Source organism: Hypanus sabinus, chromosome 16, assembly GCF_030144855.1.
Source record: "Hypanus sabinus isolate sHypSab1 chromosome 16, sHypSab1.hap1, whole genome shotgun sequence".
NCBI lineage: Eukaryota > Metazoa > Chordata > Chondrichthyes > Myliobatiformes > Dasyatidae > Hypanus > Hypanus sabinus.
This window is the reverse complement of record NC_082721.1, coordinates 81779558-81803450: the sequence shown is the minus strand read 5'-3', so window position 1 is coordinate 81803450 and position 23893 is coordinate 81779558. Positions and strand designations below refer to the sequence as shown.

At 42.1% G+C, this 23893-nt stretch overlaps 2 protein-coding genes across 4 annotated transcripts in view; one reads left to right on the top strand and one right to left on the bottom strand.

The window, feature by feature from the left end:
• Positions 1–14910, bottom strand: part of LOC132406490 (interleukin-6 receptor subunit beta-like) — a 62769-nt gene extending 47859 nt beyond the window's left edge. The window contains exons 1-2 of one of the 2 annotated variants that reach the window (XM_059992237.1): positions 14609–14910; positions 487–565 (exon numbers count right to left, since the gene is read on the bottom strand). In XM_059992237.1, the coding sequence (XP_059848220.1) occupies positions 487–565; positions 14609–14716 (187 nt within the window). In that variant the 5' untranslated portion in view covers positions 14717–14910. Of the gene's footprint in view, positions 1–486; positions 566–14036; positions 14299–14608 lie in introns of those variants that run through there. The other variant, XM_059992238.1, reaches the window with a different exon arrangement.
• Positions 1–23893, top strand: part of LOC132406494 (uncharacterized) — a 148108-nt gene that overhangs the window by 61083 nt on the left and 63132 nt on the right. For both annotated transcript variants that reach the window (XR_009516182.1, XM_059992248.1), the window contains one exon: positions 15831–15928. The gene's annotated coding sequence lies outside the window, so the exon portion shown is untranslated. The remainder of the gene's footprint in view (positions 1–15830; positions 15929–23893) is intronic.

The window sequence follows — 23893 nt, the reverse complement described above, 5'->3', positions numbered from 1 at the left end:
ACATATCAATAAATTTGTTGAAATATCAGAGCCTTAGTGTGTTGTCTGCACACAGCACACTAACTGGTCCCAGATAAGTCTTCCCACAGGATTATTATTGTCTCTCTTCTTTCATACTGCAAGACATTTGGATTCGGATTAGAATTCTATTAACTGGTTTCACGGCTTTATCAGTATTGCTTTGGATGCTCTGTGAAGCTATTCCCTTTAAATCCCATTTCCATTATCTAGCATTAAGTTCTTTTACAGTGTTACTCCCAGTTATTGCTTTCACCAAGTTCCTTACTTCACACTGATGTTGAATTCTGTCCTGTGTTGACCCAAATCATGTCACATCAACATCTTGCAGCTTCCAGTCAAGATCTATCCATCCTTCACATAATTCAACACTCTTGTTGCTTAGGAGTACTATAGTCACTTTATAACAGTACATAGGGTTGGTGTTCTTGAACAGGGATCTAGAGGTCAGAGAATCACAGTTATTACCTGTCGGGTTGCTGTGTTGTTTCAGTACTGCTATAATCAATAGCAGCTCACAAACTATTCTTATGGTGCTACGCATCACCTGTTGAGTGGAAAAAAATTAAAACTAGCATTACACAGACCACTGCAAAAGTAGTGACACGTACTCTCAGGGTTTTGGTAATCGTCGGGCCGTTAGTATACACTTACCCATGTTCCTGAGAACGTGAGTCATATCCCTGGTGTGGGCCATGATAGTTAGTTCCAGTTCAGAAATTCTGGCTTAAAGAAAGAGCTTGCTGATCCTGAACACTAACAACTAGTGCATATGAATGGTGCTGACAGTAGGTGGAGACAGAGTGTGGTTGAATTAGATATTGCAAGTTCAAACTCACTGGTCAGAATTACACGTTAACAAAATGAGATTCGGGCATGAAATATACTCCAGAAAATATCATTACGTTTAGGAGAGGGAGACAAAATGCTAGAGAACTGATAATGAATTGGCTGGAAGTGTTGCACCTGTGTTCTTTAAACTGACATCCCGTTGTATGAGTTGCAGCTCTCTTTCAAGCCACAAGAGGTGTACAGTTCCACGTGGAATCAGTGATTACTGAGTCCTTTACTGCTTCCCTTCTGTCAGTAAGAGTTGCTATTGCACTGGTCACCCACTTCCAGGAGGACAAGACTTCAGCTGTGGCCAGTCAACAAATACTTAACTTGCACCCATCCCCCTGCACCGCTCACTTGCTTACTGACCACAAAGAATAGGTTATATTACTAGTTTGTTGGCTGACCAATATGAACCTGATCCTGTTTCTAATATTATTCAAGGACATAATGCTTATAATCAGTCCTCTAGCCCCTGGTACCACCCTCTCGCCCAATAAAAGATTGTATTTAGAATTTCCACACTGTCTTTACCTCTTTCAGTAACTTTCAAAGGAAAACTGGAGAACAATGTAAAAGGAAAAATGTGCCAGGGTGGGAGAGAACGCGGGGGAGTGGCACTAAGTGACAAGCTCTTCAGAAGAGATTATATATTGTAGGTAAGATGGGCCAAACATGTAATATGATTTTATTATTTTGAGGATACCCACAGCAGCTGCTGACAGGAAATTTCTACAAACGATTTAACCAACAGACAAATGATCTGTCTGAGCTCAAGTTACACATCAGAATGAGTCTTTCACTGCACCCTTCACTGATCCCTCATCCCTCCAGGTAATGCATTAACTGACATTAGTCAAAGTAACCAGCCCGAAGCCAATGTATGCACCCTATTCTGGAACATTTTGAGACACTGATTAGACCATAAGATATAGGAGCAGAAGTAGGCCATTTGGCCCATTGAGTCTGCTCTGCCATTCAATCATGGGCTGATCCAATTCTTCCAGTCATCCCCACTCCCCTGCTTTCACCCCATACCCTTTGATGCCCTGGCTAATCAAGAACCTATCCATCTCTGCCTTAATCGCACCCAATGACTTGGCCTCCACAGCCGCTTATGGCAACAAATTCCACAGATTTACCACCCTCTGACTAACTAATTTCTCCACATCTCTGTTCTAAATGGGCGTCCTTCAATCCTGAAGTCGTGCCCTCTCGTCCTAGATGCCCGTACCATAGGAAATAACCTTTCCATATCTAATCTGTTCGGGCCTTTTAACATTCAGAATGTTTCTATGAGATCCCCCGTCATTCTCCTGAACTCCACGGAATACAGCCCAAGAACTGCCAGACATTCCTCATATGGTAACCCTTTCATTCCTGGAATCATTCTCGTGAATCTTCTCTGAACCCTCTCCAATGTCAGCATATCCTTTATAAACTAATGAGCCCAAAACTGCACACGATACTCCAAGTGTGGTCTCACGAGTGTCTTACAGAGCCTTAACATCACATCCCTGCTCTTATATTCTGTACCTCTAAAAATGAATGCCAACATTGCATTTGCCCTCTGTAGCATCCACTCAACCTGCAGGTTAACCTTTAGGGTATCCTACACAGTGACACCCAAGTCTCTTGTGTCTCTGCATTTTGAATTCTCTCCGCATGTAAATAATAGTCTGCTTGTTTATTTCTTCCACCAAAGTGCATGACCATACACTTTACATTGTATTTTATTTGCCACTTCTCTACCCATTCCCCTAAACTATCTAAGTCTTTCTGCAGGCTCTCTGTTTCCTCAACACTACCTGTTCCCCCACCTATATTTGTATCATCGGCAAATTTAGCTGCAAATCCATTAATCCCATAGTCCAAATCATTGATATACATCGTAAAAAGCAGCAGTCCCAACACCGACCCCTGTGGAACTCCACTGGTAACCGACAGACAGCCATAATAGGATCACTTTATTCCCACTCTCTGTTTTCTGCCGATCTGCCAATGCTCCACCCATGCTAGTAACTCCCCAGTAATTCCATGGGCTCTTATCTTGTTAAGCAGCCTCATGTGTAGCACCTTGTCAAAGGCCTTCTGAAAATCCAAGTACACCACATCAACTGCATCTCCGTTGTCTACCCTGCTTGTAATTTCCTCAAAAAATTGCAGCAGGCTAGTCAGGCAGGATTTTCCTTTCAGGAAACCATGCTGGCTTTGGCCTATCTTGTTATGTGCCCCCAGGTACTCCGTAATCTCATCCCTAACATCCCTAATGACTGAATCATTATCTGAGGGTGGACAGTTGTGGAATTTACCCATCTCCCACCCCTAAAGACAGAGGGGCTGCTGACCACACCACCTCTGATTCCTCCCGCCCATTTTTAACTCAGGTGGAAGTGAAAGGCCAGACTCACATAAACCTCCAGCATCTTATTTTTGTGTGATGCTCCAGATTTTCAACTCAGCAGTCTTCCTTGTGTAACCTAAACGTGAATTGCTAACACTCAGAACAGCTGGTAACAAACCTTAAGTCCAACTCATGATTCTGTGGAGAGGGAAAATTTAAGAACCTATTTTCTGTTAAATTTGCCTGCTTTGACTAACTGTGTGGAATAAAATTGATACACTGTAAGGTCTCCGGCCAATCAATACCCCTCTCTCCTCATTGGCTTTTCCTCCCCACCTCTCACCATCTCCCCCATTTGCTTTTCACTCCACTCTAAGTTCTTAAAGATAAAGTCATTTAATTTTACTTGATCCAAAAAATGTTGCTACTGCACAGTTTTATAGTGTGCTTAAGTCTAATTACATAGAAAAATAGAAAACCTAAAGCACAATACAGGCCCTTCAGCCCACAAAGTTGTGCTGAACGTGTCCCTACCTCAGAAATTACGAGTCTTACCTATAGCCCTCTATTTTTCTAAGCTCCATGTACCTATCCAAAAGTCTCTTAAAAGACCCTATCGTATCCGCCTCCACCACCATTACCGGCAGCCCATTCCACGCACTCACCACTCTCTGAGTAAAAAAAACTTACCCCTGACATCTCCTCTGTGCCTACTCCACAGCACCTTAAACCTGTGTCCTCTTGTGGCAACCATTTCAGCCCTGAGAAAAAGCCTCCGACTATCCACACGATCAATGCCTCTCATCATCTTATACACCTCTATCAGGTCACCTCTCATCCTTCATCGCTCCAAGGAGAAAAGGCCGAGTTCACTCAACCTGTTTTCATAAGGCATGCTCCCCAATCCAGGCAACATCCTTCTAAATCTCCTCTGCACACTTTCTATGGCTTCCACATCCTTCCTGTAGTGAGGTGACCAGAACTGAGCACAGTTCTCCAAGTGGGGTCTGACCAGGGTCCTATATAGCTGCAACATTACCTCTCAACTCCTAAATTCAGTTCCACAATTAATGAAGACCAATACATCATATGCCTTCTTAACCACAGAGTCAACCTGCACAGCAGTTTTTTTTATTCACTTAATAGAATGATAACTCTAATTGCACAATCCTACCCACAAGCAGTAATCATTCATGCTCTGGCTTATTGAGAATCTACCTCTGCTTGGGAAAATCTAAAGTGTTTCCACCGGCCTTTGAAGAAGGCAGCATCAATGAGCAACTGAGAGAAAAAAAAATTGCCTCGTGCCTGTCTTATTTTTAAACAGTGGACCCTAGTTCTAGATCCTCCCTCAAGAATTTGTACATTTCATTAAGTACTTGCGTACAATAGCCTCAGCTGACCTGCCTTTCTTCATACCACAACCCATTCTTGCTGGGTTTCAGCTTTGTAAATCTTGACTGTTTGTATTAGTATCAAATAAATAACTAAAGCATTCCTCTTTCATATTCAGTTCCCTAGCAATTATGGGGGATTAGTGGTGGAAAGAGTCAGCAGCCTTAAATTCCTGGGTGTTAACATATTAGATGACCTGTCTGGGCCCTGTACATAGAGGCAATCACATGAAACGTACACCAGTGTCTTTAAGTTTTTCTAAACGCATTAAGAGGTTCAGCTTGTCACCAAACACTCTAACAAACTTCTACAGATGTATTGTAGAAAGTGTCCCAACCGGTTGCATCATGGTCCAGGAGCATGAGAACTTGCAGAGAGTAGTGGACTTTGCCAAATACATCATGAGCACATCCCTCCCCACCACTGGTAGTATCTACAGAAGGCACAACTCTAAGCACTGGAGTCAGTAATACTATGACCACATTAATCACTTTGAACAGAACAGACTCTTTTTGTTCTAATAGTGTTCTTTCCTGTCTTTAACATTGGATCAAGTCAAGTTTATTGTCACTTCAACCATAGACTGCTGATACAGTACACAGTAAAAATGAAACAACATTCCTCCAGGACCCTGGTGCTGCATGAAACAACACAAAACTACTTTAGACTCTGTGAGACAGCACAAGGCTAGACTAGAGTACATAAAACAACATAAAAACTGCACTAGACTACAGACCTGCACGAGACTACATAAAGTGCACAAAACAGTGCAGGGCAGTACAATAATTATTAAACAAGACAAAAGGCACAGTAGAGGACAAATTACAATATAATAATAAATTATGTGGAGCCTTTGACAAGGTTCCACATGGAAGGTTAGTTAGGAAGTTTCAATTGTTAGGTATTAATAATGAAGTAGTAAAGTGGATTCAACAGTGGCTGGATGGGAGATGCCAGAGAATAGTGGTGGATAATTGTTTGTCAGGTTGGAGGCCAGTGACTAGTGGTGTGCCTCAGGGATCTGTACTGGATCCAATGTTGTTTGTCATATACATTAATGATCTGGATGATGGGGTGGTAAATTGGATTAGTAAGTATGCAGATGATACTAAGATAGGTGGCGTTGTAGATAATGAAGTAGGTTTTCAAAGCTTGCAGAGAGATTTAGGCCAGTTAGTAGAGTGGGCTGAAAGATGGCAGATGGAGTTTAATGCTGATAAGTGTGAGGTGCTACATTTTGGTAGGATTAATCAAAATAGGACATACATGGTAAATGGTAGGGCATTGAGGAATGCAGTAGAACAGAGTGATCTAGGAATAATGGTACATAGTTCCCTGAAGGTGGAATCTCATGTAGATAGGGTGGTGAAGAAAGCTTTTGGTATGCTGGCCTTTACAAATCAGGCATTGAGTATAGGAGTTGAGATGTAATGTTAAAATTGTACAAGGCATTGGTGAGGCCAAATTTGGAGTATTGTGTACAGTTCTGGTCACCAAATTATAGGAAAGATGTCAACAAAATAGAGAGAGTACAGAGGAGATTTACTAGAATGTTACCTGGGTTTCAACTCCTAAGTTACAGAGAAAGGTTGAACAAGTTAGGTCTTTATTCTTTGGAGTGTAGAAGGTTGAGGGGGGACTTGATAGAGGTATTTAAAATTGAGGGGGATAGTTTGAGTTGACGTGGATAGGCTTTTTCCATTGAGAGTAGAAGAGATTCAAACAAGAGGACATGAGTTGAGAGTTAGGGGGCAAAAGTTTAGGGGTAACACTAGGGAGAGCTTCTTTACTCAGAGAGTGGTAGCTGTATGGAATGAGGTTCCAGTAGAAGTGGTAGAGGCAGGTTCGATTTTGTCATTTATAAAAAAAAAATTGGATAGGTATATGGACAGGAAAGGATTGGATGGTTATGGGCTGAGTGCAGGTAGGTGGGACTAGGAGAGAGTAAGAGTTCAGCGCAGACTAGAAGGGCCAAGGTGGCCTGTTTCCGTGCTGTGGTTGTTATGTTATATGATGTAGATGTCAGTCTAGACTCTGAGTATTGAGGAGTCTGATGGCTTGGAGGAAGAAACTGTTGCACAGTCTGATTGTGAGAGCCCAAATGCTTCAGTACCTTTTGCCAGATGGCAGGAGGGAGAAGAGTTTGTGTGAGGGGTGTATGGGGTCTTCACAATGCTGTTAGTTTTGCTGGTGCAGTGTGTGGTGTAAATGTCTGTAATAGCGGGAAGAGAGACCCTGATGATCTTCTCAGCTGACCTCACTATCCGCTGCAGAGTCTTGCGATCCAAGACAGTGAAATTCCCAAATCTTAGAGATGTACAGCATAAAAAAAAGGCCATTTAGCCATAAAGGCCATTTAGCCTACTACATGTTTGCTTCCCAGTGGTCACCATGCTGCACAAATCCCATCACCCAACAATAGTTACATACCCTTCAATGCCTAAGCAATTCAAATGCTCTTCTGGAGATTTCCTAAATGCTGCCAGTGACCCTGCTTCAACCTCTCTCAGGGAAAAAAGGATTTTTCTCTCTCTCTCTCTTCCCCCTGTCGTAAATCTATGCCCTCTTGTCTACCTCTGAAGCAGGGAAAGGTTTCCTGTAGTTATGTATACCCCACATAATTTTATTATCCTCAATCATATTCCCACTTAACCTCCTCCATTACAGGGGAACGGACATAGCTTCTCCAGTCTATTCTCAAAATCAACGCCCCATCTCAGTACCATCCACCATAGTCCTATCACTTTTTTCATGCCTTGCCCAAAAATAGGATGCTTTTTATCAACCACAGCTCAGCATTCAGTACCATCATTCCCTCAAAATTAATCAATAAGCTTCAAGACTTTGACCTCAATACTTCTTTGTGCAATTGGATCTTCGATTTTCTCACTTGTGGACCCTAGTCAGTTTGGATTGGCAGCAATATTTCCTCCACAGTCTCCATCAGCACTGTGCACCAGAAGACTGTGTGCTTAGCTCCCTATTCTACTTGTTTTATACTTGTGATTGTGTGGCTAAGCACAACTTCAATCCTACATTTTTAGTTTGCTGATGACAGCACTGTCATAGGCCAAATCAGAGATAGTGATGAATCAGGAGGGAGATTGAAATTCTAGCTGAGTGGTGTCATAATAACCACCACTTACTCAATATCAGCAAGATCAAGGAGCTGATTATTTACTTTAGGAAAAGGAAACCAGAGGTCCGTGAGCCAGTCCTCATCAGAGTTGGAGAGGATAAGCAATTTTAAATTCGTTGGTTATTATTTTGGAGGACTCATCCTGGGCCCAGTATGTAAGTACAATTGCAAAGAATGCACAGAAGTTTGTGAAGATTCAACATGCTGTCTAAAACTGACAAACTTCTATAGGTGTGTAGTGGAGAGTGTAATGACTGGCTGCATCACAGGAATGTTGTTGTACAAAAAATCCTACAAAAAACCAGCGGATATGGCCCAGGCCACCTCACAATTGAGAACATCTACATGAAACATTGTTGCAGGAAAGCAGCATCCATCATCAGGGACCCCCAGCATCCAGGACATACAGTACTGTACTCTCTTCTCACTGCTGCCTTCAGGAAGAAGGTACTGGAGCCTCAGGACTCACACTACCAGATTCAGGAGCAGTTATTAGAATCAGGTGTATTATCACTGGCATGTGACGTGAAATTTTTTAACTTAGCAGCAGCAGTTCAATGCAATACATAATATTAAAATAAAATAAAATAATTATAAATAAGTAAATCAATTACAATACATATATTAAATAGATTAAAAAACAGAAATACTGTATACTAAAATAAGTGAGGTAGTGTCCAAGAGTTCAATGCCCATTTAGGAATCGGATGACAGAGGGGAAGAAGCTGTTCCTGAATTGTTGAGTGTGTGCCTTCAGGCTTCTGTACCTCCTACCTGATGGTAATAGTGAGAAAAGGGCATACCCGAGGTGCTGAAGGTCCTTAATAATGGACACTGCCTTTCTGAGACACTGCTCCTTGAAGATGTCCTGGGTACTTTGTAGGCTAGTACACAAGATGGAGCTGACTAGATTTACAACCTTCTGCAGCTTCTTTTAGTCCTGCGTAGTAGACCCCCCCCCCCCCCATACCAGACAGTGATGCAGCCTGTCAGAATGCTCTCCACGGTACATCTATAGAAGTTTTTGAGTGTATTTGTTGATATGCTAAATCTCTTCAAATTCCTAATAAAGTATAGCCACTCTCTTGCCTTCATTATCACTACATCGATATGTTGGGACCAAGTCAGATCCTCAGAGATCTTGACACCCAGGAATTTGAAACTGCTCACTCTCTCCACCTGATCCCTCTATGAGCCCTCAATCATCAGGCTCTTGAACCAAAGGGGATAACTTCACTTGCCCCATTATTGAAATGTTCCCACAACTTATGGATTCATTTTCAAGGACTCTGCATCTCATGTTCTCTATATTTATTGCTGATTTATTTATTATTTTTCTCTTTCATTATCTTCATTAATATATAAATTGCATGGATATAATTACAAAGTTCTTAAGGATACAAGTAATAAGAATTACATTACATTTAAATCACAGTAATATGATCACAGTATCTCATATTCCAAATCAATTTATTATTTTCATTTCTTTCTTTTTCGTATTTGCACAGTTTGTTGTCTTTTTCACACTGGTTGAACATCTAAGTTGGTGCAGTCTTTCATTTGTTATTCTATTATGGATTTACTGAGTACGCTCTCAATAAAATGAATCTCAGGGTTGTATATGGTGACATATATATACTTTTATAATACAGTCGGCCCTCTTTATCCGCGGATTCCACATGCGTGAATTCAACCAACCGCAAATCGCGAAAACCTGTAAGTGCTCTTCCAGCACTTGTTGTTCAAGCACGTACAGACCTTTTTTTTTGTAATTATTCCCAAAACAATGCAGTATAACAACTATTTTACATAACACTCACATTGTATTAGGTATTATAAGTAATCTGGAGATGATTCAAAGTATACAGGAGGATGTGCGTGGATTATCGTGGATCGGGATCGGAAAAAAATCGCAAGTTATCTTACTAAGTAAGTTGGAACAGGTACATTCGGTATTATTTAGCGTCAGTCAAATGTTTGCATTCATATATAGTATATATTTTACCTTTCTATGCATATAAAACACTTAAGAACGTATGTTTCAGCGCCGGGCTTGGGAAGTTCCCGAGTTCGATCTGGTGACAGATCGCTATGGAGTGCACTCTCCACCGTGCCGGGTTGATGTGGAGGATCAAAATCCCAAAACCCAATAATTAAACCACTGCATTGCTTAGTAATAATTGTAACTTTCATCGGGGCACAGCCTTTCTCGCTTTATCCTTTAAAATTGTTCCGATTGTTGACCGACGTAGCCTAACGCTTTTCAAATGACCAATGGCGTTTCACCTCTTTTCTATCGCTTTATTATTTCCACTTTATTTTCAATCGTTATCGTGATTATTTTCATGAACAGAAACGCTGCGGATTCAGATCTCCACCGGTGGGTCCTAAGGTCCACTGCATTGAGACAGGTTGAATAAGGGACTTGAGCATCCGCGAATTTTGATATCTGCGAGGGGTCCTGGAACCAATCCCTCGCGGATAAGGAGGGCAGACTGTAGTTTAACTCTGAACTTTGAAAACTGCACACAGTGTTCCTTGAAACACAAGACAAGTGATTGCTAGTCTTTGCCCAGTCACTTAACCTATCCATATCCACTTCTAGTCTCTTTAGGTCTCTTCATAATTTGATTTCCTATCTCTCGTTGTGTCATTCAATATATTAAACAAGCATGCATTTAGTGCCTTTTTGAAATTCACTTTCTATAAATTGGAGCTCCATGACTGGATGTGCTCTGCAGCGACTTTACTAGGATCTTGCTGTTTGTTATATTTATAAATAACTAGGATGAAAACGTGGATTGGTTAATGTGGGTTAACACTTTTGCAGATAATACAAAGATTGGTGGTATTTTGAAAATTGTGCAGGATTAACAAAGGATACAATGGGATATAGACCACCTGCAGATACTGATGAAGAAATGGCAGATAAAGTTTAATCCAGCCAGGTGTGAGATATTGCACTTTGGGAGATGAAATTGAAAGGGAAGTACACTGTTAAATGGCAGGACCCTTAGCAGTGTTGATGTACAAAGGGATCTTGGGGTTCAAGTTCACAGCTCCCTGAAAGTGCTGCACAGGTTGATAGGGTGGTAAAGAAGGTATATGACATGCGTGCCTTTATTAGTTAAGACACTTTCAAGCTATGCAGTAGCTTTATAAAACCAAACCTAGGCCACATTTGAAGAATTCCATTGACTTGTGGCTACCCCTTTATAGGAAGGATGCGAAGGCTTTGGAGAGGGTATAGAAGCAGTTTCCCAGAATGATGCCTGGATTAGAGGGCATGTCCTATAAAGACAGACTGGACAAAATGGATTGTGTTCTGTGGAGCAGCACAGGCTGAGGAGAGACCTGGTAGGAGTTTCTAAGGTTATGAGAGGCATCAATAGTGTGGATCACTGGCATCATTTTCCAAGGATGAAAAAGTCTAATACTAGAGGGTATGCTTTTAAGTTGAGAGAAGTAAGTTCAGAGGAAATGTGCAGGTCAAGATTTTTGACACAGTGGTGGGTGAGTGAAATACACTGCCAGGAATGGTAGTGAAAACAAATACAATAGAAGTGTTTTAAAAGGCATTTAGACAGCCACACGACTGTACAGAAAATGGAAGGATATGGATATTGTACAGACAAAAGAGATTAGTTTAGTTCGGCATTTAATTGCTAGTTTTATTAGTGCAGTGAAGAGGCCTGCTTCTGTGCTCTTCTGTTCCATGTACTAAATTGCAAAGAGCTAAGGCCAAAGCATAAATCCCTAAGCCGCACATTTAAAAGACCTGTTTATGCTTACTCCCTATTTCTTGTTAGATAAAAATTTTGCATTGATGCTGATATGTTAGGTCCATGAGCTTTTAATTCTTTTGTCAGATACCTTCTGGAAATGTAAGCATACGATTTCTTATAGTTCCACTTCATTCATGATACATCTTCAAAGAATTTCCATCAATTGGTTAAACATGATTTCATCTTCACAGAACCATTTGGCTCTGCATAATTGCCTGGAGTTTTTCTAAATCCTCTGCTCTGATGAAAAAGCAAAAGCTACTGACATTTACCCTATAACTGATGTTAGGTTTACTACCCTGCAGTTTCCTGATTCTTATCACCTCCCCTTCTAAATAAAGAAGCAATTATCTATTACTTGCTAATTTAATGAAATCTTTCCAGATTTGAAGAAGTCTTGGAAAGTTAAACCAAAATCAATTCTCACTACCTTTAAATACATGGGATGGAGCCTATCATAACCAGTGCATCAGCTTACACCTTCAACAATTATCCCAATTAAGATTTATAGGAATAATGTTATATATATATCCCTATACCGAAGACGCCGCGCCCCAGTGGCTCCAATGACTACAGACTGGTGGCATTGACCTCCCACATCATGAAGACCCAGGAGAGATTTGTTCTAGAGCAGCTCCGGCCTATGGTTAGGCCACACTTAGACCCCCTCCAGTTGGCCAACCAGCCCCGACTAGGAGTTGAGGATGCCATCGTCTGCCTGCTGAACTGTGTCTACACCCACCTGGACAAGCCAGTGAGCACTGTGAGGGTCATGTTTTTGACTTCTCCAGTGTGTTCAATACCATCCACCCTGCTCTGCTGGGTGAGAAGCTGACAGTGATTCAGGTGGATGCTTCCCTGGTGTCATGGATTATTGATTACCTGACTGGCAGACCACAGTACATGCGCTTGCAACACTGTGTGTCAGACAGAGTGGTCAGCAGCACGGGCTCCACAGGGGTCTGTCCTGTCTCCCTTTCTCTTCACCATCTACACCTCGGACTTCAACTACTGCACAGAGTCTTGCCATCTTCATAAGTTTTCTAATGACTCTGCCATAGTTGGATGCATCAGCAAGGGAGATGAGGCAAAGTACAGAGCTACAGTGGGAAACTTTGTCACATGGTGTGAGCAGAATCATCTGCAGCTTAATGTGAAAAAGACTAAGGAGCTGGTGGTGGACCCGAGGAGGGCCAGGGCACCAGTGACCCCTGTTTCCATCCAAGGGGTCAGTGTTGACATGGTGGAGGATTGCAAATACCTGGGGATACAAACTGACAATAAACTGGACTGGTCAAAGAACACTGAGGCTGTCTACAAGAAGGGTCAGAGTCGTCTCTACTGAGGAGACTGAGGTCCTTTAACATCTGCTGGACAATGCTGAGGATGTTCTACGAGTCTGTGGTGGCCGGGGCTATCATGTTTGCTGTTGTGTGCTGGGGCAGCAGGCTGAGGGTAGCAGACACCAACAGAATCAACAAACTCATTCGTAAGGCCAATGATGTTGTGGGGGTGGAACTGGACTCTCTGACAGTGGTGTCTGAAAAGAGGATGCTATCCAAGTTGCATGCCATCTTGGACAATGTCTGCCATCTACTCCATAATGTACTGGTTAGGCACAGGAGTACGTTCAGCCAGAGACTCATTCCACCGAGATGTAACACTGAGCATCAGAGGAAGTCATTCCTGCCTGTGGCCATCAAACTTCACAACTCCTCCCTCAGAGTGTCAGACTCCCTGAGCCAATAGGCTGGTCCTGGACTTATTTCCATTTGGAATAATTTACTTATTATTATTTAATTATTTACAGTTTTATATTGCTATATTTCTACACTATTCTTGGTTAGTGCAACTGTAACAAAACCCAATTTCCCTCTGGGATCAATAAAGTATGTCTGTCTGTCTGTTAAGATGTCAATAATCATAGTTCCCTTTATGCTGTTGAATCTTTTAAATATGTCCCCAGATTTACATTAGGAAATTTTTATCTCTGTCTCCCCAGTACCCTCAGCCTTTACCTTATTTTTGCCCCTCCCAAATTTAAAAGGGTTGCCCTCCCTGTGACCAAAAACCATTACACCCCAGCCCATGCCCTCAAGCTTTTCTGTCTCTCTGACTTTAGCCCCTCGCATGTTTCTTCAGCCTTAACCTGTTAATCTCCGTATATACTTGATCTCCACCTTCTCCAATGCCATCAAGCTTTTCCCTCACGTCCTGAACTTCTGTTCTGCTCTGACTTTCACCTGTATCCATGATGCCTTATCCTCCCAGTGCTGTCTACTCCTGTGCCTTCCCAAGTACCCTCAACCTTTTCTCTGCCTTAACCTCTACCCCTTCACGATGCATTCTGCCCCCTTGGTTTTAGCCAACTTCTCAGTGGCTTGACCTCTGTCCTCTCCCAAATGCCTTCTCCTACTAATATTCTCCTTTCTGTGCCTTGTACATTCCTTTGATTCATATCCCTCCCTTGGTTCCAAGGTTGTCAAGCCGAGGAGTGATAAAGGGGATAAGCTCCAACTACCTGAAAGCGCTCCTCACAGCTTGCGCTTCAAATAGCTTCCGACAACCAAGTCCAACTCCTAGCCGCTAAGCCCGGCGGTACTGTTTCTGCTGACAGAAGAAGAGGCGAAGGCGGGTCCTAGCGTCTTAAAACCAGTGCTTCGGGTAGATGGAGCTCGTCAGCCTGTGACGGCAGTCTATCTAAGAGAGGGAAAACTGATTTCAAACCTCCGCTGCCTTGCCTCATAGGAAAGGCTTCGGGAGTAAACCCTGAACACAAATCCGGAGCTGGAGTCCCTAAGGCAGTCCGACGTTGCCTTCAACCTCGCTCTGGCAACTTCCGCGACGTCACTGGTGCCACTGGTAGCGGCCCTTGCCCTTCCCTTGGACAACATCAGTGGCGTGGAGAGGGGAGACCAGCAGCATGGGCAACTGCCGGTATTCCACACAACCTTGCCCTGGCGAGGACACTCCAAGTCTTTCCAGGCGCAGATCCATGGTCTCGCGAGACTAACGGATGCCCCCTCCCACACACACACACACACATTGTGCCTTCATGCCCACCACATTGTCCCTCCACAATGCCTTAATTACCTTATCTGACGAGTACTTCAAGGATCCGTGCTTGTTGCTCCTGTCCTGCACTGCAAACCTCCAGCACAGGAAATTAATTATCCTCGCCGAGCTCAGAGTAAGAAACATGCAAATTACTAAATGCACCAATGTTCAGCAGAAATGGAAGATTGAAGAATTTTGGTCAGAGCAACGGAGTAATAACCAGATGGAAAGCCCCAGTCACACATCACTTTCACAGACTTGCAACTGCTCTCTGATGATTGATTTAAAAGAATACTGTATGAAATTTAGCCACACCCTTGACAGTTTCAACAAACCAGAAAGAGAGAGAGAGAGAGAGAGAGCGAGCAACCACCACGATGACAGTGGGTGAAAAAGCTGACAAAGACAGCGACACACTTAGAGATGAAGAGCAAGAGAAAACCAGAGAGAGAGAAGAAAAAAGAGAACATTGAGTTTTTGAAAGTAAAATTGAAAGGTAGTAAGTGAGAAGGAAAAAAAAACAAATAATGAGACAGCAAAAAGATCAGATAACTGTTCGAGGTAAGGAGGTAGAGCAAGAGAGGCATACACATGAGTCTGAATTGACAGTGAACAGAGAGCCATCATAAGTCATAGCAGTAGAAATTGGCCATTTGGACCATTGACTCTACTCCACTATTCCATCATGGCTGATCCATTTCCCTATAGGCCCCAATCTCCTGCCTTTTCCCCATATTCCTTCATGCCCTGACTAATCAATAATCTATCAAATATAACCAATGACTTGGCTTCGATAGCTGCCTTTGGCAACAAATTCCACAGATTCGGCACTCTCTGGCTAAGGAAACTTCCTCATATCCTGCTCTCTCTATTCTGAGGCTATGTCCTCTAGTCTTAGACTCCTCCCTTCCCCCCACCACTGAGAGGGGTGATAGACCGAAAGAGTCAGAGTTGAATAGAAGGAGAAGCCAAAGAAAGAGCAGTGGGGAAAACTGATGGAGGGAGAGGATAGCAAGATTAAAATATGGTAAAACAATCACATGAAATTTCACTGTACGGTATTACAATACAATACAGTGTACTTTATTTCACTAAGAAATAATGACTATTTGGATGATCAATCTGTGACTAACCAAACAAGTTGATGGTATCAAATGGTGATTAAAAGACTTATCGCGTCGAGAAAATTTGAGAAACCCAAGCAAATAGTTTATAAAATAAATTTGTAATGAAGTAACTGTATTTCTTACTTCTACAGTTCTATACTCACTTCTACAAGTATATATGAAGGAAAAGAAGAAATCAAGTAAATATTGGTTCCTTAGAGGATGAGATTGGAGTTTTAAATAATGGGAGGTAAGGAAATTTTAAAGGTGTTAAACAAGTATTTTGTATCTGCCTTTAAAATTGAAGACATGCTGTATCCTAATAGTAGTAGTAAATCAGAACCAAAAGTAAGAGAGGAAATGAAAACAATTTCTCAAGAAAAATTACAAGGCAAACTAATGGGTCTAAATATGACACATCCCCTGAGTCTGCTGATTTGCACCCTTGGGTCTTAAAGGAAGAAGCCACGGAGATAAATTCTGGAAAGGATCAAGTGAATTTTAAAATCATAATTTAAATTGTTCTACTGAAAAAGGCAAAAGCCAGAAGGAAAGAAACTGTTAGCCGTACATTTGTCATAATGAAAATGCTGGAATACACGATTAAGGAAGTAGTCACAGCTTACTTAGAAAACATTGATGCAATTAAACAGAGTCAACATTATTGTATGGAAGTAGAAATTATATGGACCGATTTATTAGAACTCTTTGATAATGTAATGAGCAGAGACAGAGAGAAACTGAGTTATTGTTTCAGCTCAATAATATTTAATCATAACTCAATGGCTTAAAACATTATCTCTGTGGAACACGTGCAGCCAGAGTGTGGTTCCGCAGGCAGTGTTTGAGATCAGTCGTGTAGATGTTTGAAGAGAAACTGAATGGCTCCGTAAAAGAAGAATAGAAACCTATGCTGAGAATGGGATGAGGAGTAAGGCGTCATGTATTGGCCAGACGAAATGGTACGTGGTCTCCTCGTGTGCCACATATTCTATATAATGCATTGAGAGAGAATTGCCTGTGTCCTCAGTAAAGATAAGGGTATTCCTAATGACTATTCTGATACATAGTTAATTTCCTTCCTCAAAGTCTGGTTATCAAGTGTCAGCAAACTTATCTGTGGTGGAAGCTTCCAGGAAAAAAGCATTATGATCATCAAATCATTACTGTAATGTGACTGACTGGGGACTTCATTTCCTGGAGTAATGACCTACATTACAGAAATGCAAAGAGTGTTGCTCCTTAGACTGAACAACATGAGGCACTATAGGCAATTTGTAAACTGCAGCCTCCCACAATTCCTCCCTCTTTCCTTGAAACGTTATGTATCGAGAAGCCATTGAGCCCACTCCCAAAATCTTTCGTCATGAGTAGTACTCAAAAGCTTCATCTCAGTTGCTGCCAATTTCTATCCACTCTAATTTCCACAGAGACCACCTGCTTCTTGGCTTCTTTTCCTCCATTTCAGAGACATGTTAATAATTTGTATTTGCTATTGGATCACTGCTTTGTGGAACACATTCATTCAGTCTACAAAGCAGCCCCAAGTATTAATTTTAAATCTGAATTCCATTACCTCTCTGACTTCTGGCTTTGGCCTCCAACATTATTTCAATAGAAAGCTAATCATAGAGTCACAAAGCTATATGGCTCAGAAACAGGCCCTTTGGCCCAATATCTGCGTAGACCATGTTGACCACCTGAGTTAGTCCTATTTGCTTGTGTTTGGCCCATATCACTGTGTCCACGTACCTGTCTAAATGAATTTTAAATGTTGTAATTGTACCTGCCTCTACCACTTCCTGTAGCAGCTCATTCTAGAAACCCTTCATAATAATTTATTTCAATGTATGAAACAAAAAAGTGCAAATTAGAAAAGGCAATTTTAAAATAGTAATATTGCTGATAACCTTTAAAATGTAATATTATATTCCTGCCGAAGTATTTTGATCCCCAGTATTGCCCATTACATTATTACGATCTCCTGTCATCAATCGTATTTTGAAAACCAGATTAGAGCTGAATTTCAAAAGCAAACACGAGGAAATCTGCAGATGCTGGAAATTTAAGCAACAAACACAAAATGCTGGTGGAACACAGTAGGCCAGGCAGCATCTATAGGGAGAAACACTGTCGATGTTTCAGGCCGAGACCAGCATGTTGTGTGTGTTGTTAGAGCTGAATTAACTGAGAAAACAATGAATTTCTAAGATATAGTTGAAATGACAGGATGAACCTTTTATAAGTCTGCATTGGCAAATAAGAGACTCAATTTCCCACTCTCAAAGCCAGACTGATTTTCCAAATGCATGTAGATCCTGCCCCTCAAAGTCCCTTCTAGTACCTTACCCATCAGTGATGTTAGGCTCACTCATCTGTTTCCTTGCTTAAGTAAAGCATTAGTCATCCTTCACCTTGTCTGTAGTTAGTGGTGATACAGTTACCTCTGCTAGTAATTTCTGCTCTAGCTCCCCGCAATGTCATAGGATATATGTAGTCAGGCACCAGGGATATGTTCACATTTATGCACATTAATACCATCAGCATCCCTTCTTTTGTATTGTAGTCTGTCTTCAAGGCAACACTATTACTTTTACTGAGTTCCCTAGCTTCCATGTCTTTCACTGTGATAAATATAGAAATATCAATTCTCTCAAAACCTTGCCTTTCTTCTGTGGCTCCACACATACATGACTTCTTTGATCTCTAAAGGCCCTATTTTCTTCCTCGTTTCTCTTCTGTCCTAAATATATCAGAGTCAGAAACAGGTTTAATATCACTGGCATATGTTGTGAAATTTGTTAATGTAGCAGCAGCAGTACAATGCAATACTGCACAGGATAAATAAAGGGAAAAAATCAATTACAGTAAGCATATACATGTGTATTAAATAATTAAATTAAAAATAGTTAATAACAGAAAAAAGTGAGGTAGTGTTCATGGGTTCAACGTCTATTTAGAAATTGGACAGCAGAGAGAAAGAAGCTGTTCCTGAATCATTGAGTTTGTGCCTCCAGGCATGCCCTGGTTGGTGAAGGTCCTTAATAAAGGAAGCGCCTTTCTGAGATTCCATTCCTTGAAGATGTCTTAGATACTAAGGAGGCTAGTACCCATGATGGAGCTGACTAATATTACAACCTTCTGTAGTTTCTTACAATTCTGTGCAGTATCTCACCACCCCCCCACCCCATACCAGACAGTGATGCAGTCTGTCAGAATGCTTCTCCACAGTACATCTGTAGAAGTTTTCGAGTGTTTTAGGTGACAAACCAAATCTCCTCAAACTCCTAATGAAATATAGCCACTGTCTTATCTTCATTATAGCTTCATCAATTTTTTGGAACCAGGTTAGATCCTCAGAAATATTGACACCCAGGAACTTGAAATTGCTCACTCTCTCCACTTCTGATCCCTCTATATACTTGTAAGATCTCTTCGGATTCTTCTTTATCTGATCTACCAAAGCTGTCTCAGTCTGATGTGTATTCCCTTATCCTTTATGACCCTATTTACTTGATCTCAGCCTATACCTGACATATGCCTCCTTTATTTTCTTGATACCTTTTGTCATCCAGAATTCTCTACTCCCGTCAGCCTTGTTCTTCACTCTTAACAGGAGCATGCTGGCCGTAAACTCTCATTATCTCACTTTTAAAAGCCTCCCACTTGCCCAGCATCCATTTAACTGCAAACAGCTTCATCCAATCAACTTTTGAAATTTCCTGTTTAATGCTATCAAATTGGCCATGCCCCAATTTAGGACTTTAATTTGTAGATTAGTTCAATCCTTATCTGTAACTGTTTTAAAACTAATAAGAATTATGTTCACTGTTCCCAAAGTGCTCCCCCACTTATACTTCAGTCACTGCCTGATTTCCCAAGAAGAGATCAAGTTTTTCCCCTTCTATAGTTGGGCCATCATCCTATTCATTGACATTTTTTTCTTAAACTCATTCAACAAACTCCTCCCCACCCAAGCACTTAACATTATAGCAAGCCCAGTAAATGTTTGGAAAGTTAAAATCCCTTATGTTATTACAATGTTGTAATTTTATAGTTCAAATTCAAGTTTTATCGTTATTCAACCATACACACATATACAACTAAACAAAACATCGCTCCTCCTGGCCCAAGGGCAAAACACGGGGCGTACAGTCACACACAGCACGTACAGTCACAAGAATAATATTAGCACATGTCCCTGAGTGGCGTGGCCTGAAAATTGATGGTGCATGGAAAGTTGTCCTGGAGCCATCTTTCTGCAAAAACAAACATACAGCAGTTTCTTACCTTGCACTGGATTGGCTGCAGATTGTCTTCCAGGGAGTAGACACTGGAGAGCAGCACCAACAGGAGAGCTGGCCTGCAGGGGCTGCCTCCTACCTAGCATGGATTCCAGTGGGCCTATTGCAACTCCATTCTCTTGCAAACCTAAGTGGGTGACGTGGTGCTAACTATGATCTCCTTACATATTTTCTCTTCTAATTTCTGCTGACAATTGAGTGGGGGGGGGGGGGGTTGGCTATAGTATAATCCTGTTAAGTGATCATCCCCTTCACATTTCTCAGTTCCAAATATATAGCCTCATTAGTTGATCACCCAGAAGCACCCTCTCTGGATATTGCTATGATGTTCTCCCCTTCCTCTCTTACCTCCTTCTCTATTTTTCCTATTGTGTCTATATCACAGAACATGGAATTGTCAGTCTTTGCCCTTTACTTGGGCATGTTTCTGTAATATCCCAGGACCATGTATATAACCATGTCCTGAATTCATCTTCCTTATCTGTCAGTCCTCTTGCATTGAAATACTATCCTATCATTGGGCAGAAGGTAACATAGCATAATGACAAGAACTGATAAGATGGGAAACAGCTTCATCCCCCAGGCCATAAGACTACTGAACTCCCTGCCACCACCCAGGTCTCATCATGTATGAAGTGCCGGTAGAGTGAAACCCTGCTGGTCTCCTTGGCTGCGTCAGTGTAGGGAAGACACCCTCTGGTCCTGCCAAACCCATGAGATTGAGACAGCTCTCCCACCCCAAACCCCAGTTTGTGTGAATGCTGTGTAATTTGCAACCCTGTTACAACTCAGTGCTAAGGAACTACAGATAGCACACTGCATGCAATTAAAGGAACTGTATTTATGAATCTTAACTAAAGGGTTAGTAAAGAAAAGAAAGAAAAAGCAGAAAGGGCCCATTATAATTAAACAGTCAAATGTGCACTAGTTGGAGCTCAATTCACTGATCCTCAGTCAATCTCAACATCCAGCTCCATCAAATCATGATCTCCCCACCGGATCGTAACCTACAACCAGTTCTCTCCATCTCTCGCTGAACAAAAGACTCTGCTCACATTCCAAAGCATCTGTTGTCTCTCACCATAACCCAAACAGTGCTGCTACAGAAAGACCATTCTATTAGCAGTGAAACCTGTCCCAGGGTGTTACACTCTCCCCCCACCCCCACCAAATCACTGTATTGAGTACTGTACAGGAGTTGGGATCGAATGTTGAAATTGTATAAGACGTTGATGCCTAATTTGGAGTACTGCATGTGGTTTTGGTCACCTACCTGCCAGAAAGATGTAAATAAGATTGAAAGAATGCAGAGAAAATATACAGGGATGTTACTGGAACTTGAGGACCTTACTTATAGGGAAAGGTTGAATAGATTAGGACTTTATTCCCTAGAATGTGGAAGATTGAGGAGAGATTTGATACAGGTACACAAAATTATGAGGTGTATAGATAGGCTTTTTCTACTGAGGTTGGGTGAATCAAAGGTCCTGGGTGAAAGGTGAAATGTTTAAGGGGGACCATGAGAGGAATCTTCTTCACTCAGATGGTGGTGAGTGTGGATGCAAGTGTTGGATGTCGATAGGATTTCAACATTTAAGAGAATTTTGGATAGGTACTGTACATGAATGAGATGGTGTAATGGTCCAGTCTGTGAAATCCACATTCCAGTTCACAGCGCGCTCCATGTTCCTTATTCCAGGTTTTCCGGGTTTCCCCAGTTTCTGTTGCAGCAGCTGATTCTAGTTTGGGCTGGCTTCACAAATACCTTCAGGATTCTGCCTCTGGCTACTGGATTGTTCCTGTCCAAACCCCCTTTCTGTATCTCTTCCCTTCACCTTCCTGCCCGGACCCTCACCCTATTTAGAACTGTCTCTTTGTCTCCACACCTCTGCTAGGTAGGTCCAGCCGTTTTGCTGCTACCTAGCATTGGGAATTGTCTCATCATGTTCAGTGTTCTGTGTAATGAGTCCTGGCCCTATGTCCTGTATCCAAGGAGGGGTCCCGGCTCTGTGTTCTGTGTAATGAGTCCCGGCCCTACGTCCTGTACCCAAGGAGAGGTCCTGGCTCGATGTTCAATGTTCCTGTCTCTCCCTCGGCTCTGTGTTCTGTGTTTCTGTCTCTTCCTCAAGCAAGTCAAGGCTTCGGGGTCTTGTCCAGTCCCAGTCACATCCAAGGTCCTTGCCCTGTCCAAGCCACGGCTTTGTGTTTTAATCTTGTCATATGCCTCACCTAACCCTGTGCTGGGATTCCCTTGTCCTGTCCAGGAGTCTCGCGTCCAGTCCCGTGTTTCACCTCGTCCTGTAGCCACGTCTTGTCCTCGCCTGGTTCTGGAGTCCGAGCCTGAGTCAAGACCCAGGTTCTGGGTCCTTGTCCAATCTCTGGATTGGAGTCCAAGCCCAGGCTCCTGGTTCCCAGTTCCATGTCCTAGTTCTGCTATCCTTGTCAAGTCCTAGCCCAGGCCCGGAATCCTTGTCTCATCTGGGGCCTTTGTCATGTCCAGCGACCTTTCTTCCTCACTTCCCTTGCTTCCTTCTCATGCCTAGTCCTGTTCCTGGTAGTTCAGTGTCTGTGACTTGCTTTTGGGTCCACTCCCATCGCCCCGCATATGACAGATGGTTGTGGAGGGCTATGGTCCGGCTGCAGGTGTTGTTTGATCAGCAGGAAATGTTGGTGGTGTTATATTGATGCTTACTGACCATGCTGCTTTAAAGTAGGCAAGATGACGACTGGGAACTCTGGGGTGATTTTAAAGTTAAGAACAGCATGATGTGCATTTTGAGACACTGTTAGGAGAGTGCCTGACTAAATAGCTAAATATTCTAAACCACAGTCCTGTATATTGTGGGGCAGCAAGACAGCAAATGTATTGATTAAGGTTCAGGTGAGTGAGACCATAATGCACTGGCTGAGGGAGCATGAGAGGAAGCTGCAGCCCCCTTACCAAATGCAGGGCCAAGAGCAATTCACCTAGGTGATAATCGGCAGATATATACATGAATGCCAATCTTTGGACTATTCTGAGTGAAGGCCTATACCATAGAGTCTCATATTCACTGGCCACTTTATGCCTGTTAATGCAAGTATCTAATCTGCCAATCATGTGGCAACAACTTAATGCATACAAGTCTGCAAACATGGTCAAGAGGTTCAGACCAAACATCAGAATGGGAAAGAAACGCAATCTACACAACTTTGACCATGGAATGATAGTTGGTGCCAGATCGGGTGCTTTGAGTATTTCAAAATTATTGATCTCCTGGTCTTTTCAGGCACAACAGTCCTGAAAAGAGGTGTGGAGATTGCAGAGAACAATGCAAAAAAAAAATCCAGTGAGCTGCAATTCTGTGACTCAGATAACCACATGTTACAACAGCGGTGTGCAGAAGAGCATCTCTGAATGCACAACATGTCGAACCTTAAAGGGGATTAACTACAGCAACAGAAGACCACACTGGATTCCACTACTGTGTCGACTCTAATAGTTACACTCCTGTAGCTATTAAAGTGGCCACTGAGAGTAGAGATACAACACAGAAAGAGACACTTGGCCCACTGAGTCCACATCGACCATTATCACTACTCCTATATTAAACCCATAGGATTCATCAGCTGGCCCTTTAACCACACAAACATGTCCATAGAATTGGAAGAGCATGATATCAAATAAGTTAATTTGACTGAACTTTACCACAATTGCAAAGCTACTTCCCGTTTTATGTCTTTAATCTCTGTACTTGCCTATGTGATGAGAACTTTGTACAGCATGATGTTTTTTCATCTGAGCCAGTCCATAATAAGTCAGCAGGATATTTTAATTATGGTAAAACCAGAAACTTTCATGGTTGTAGAAATATAGTTTCATAATTTGAGTTCAGTTATGAGCCAGAGATTTCAAAATGCGTAAAAAACTT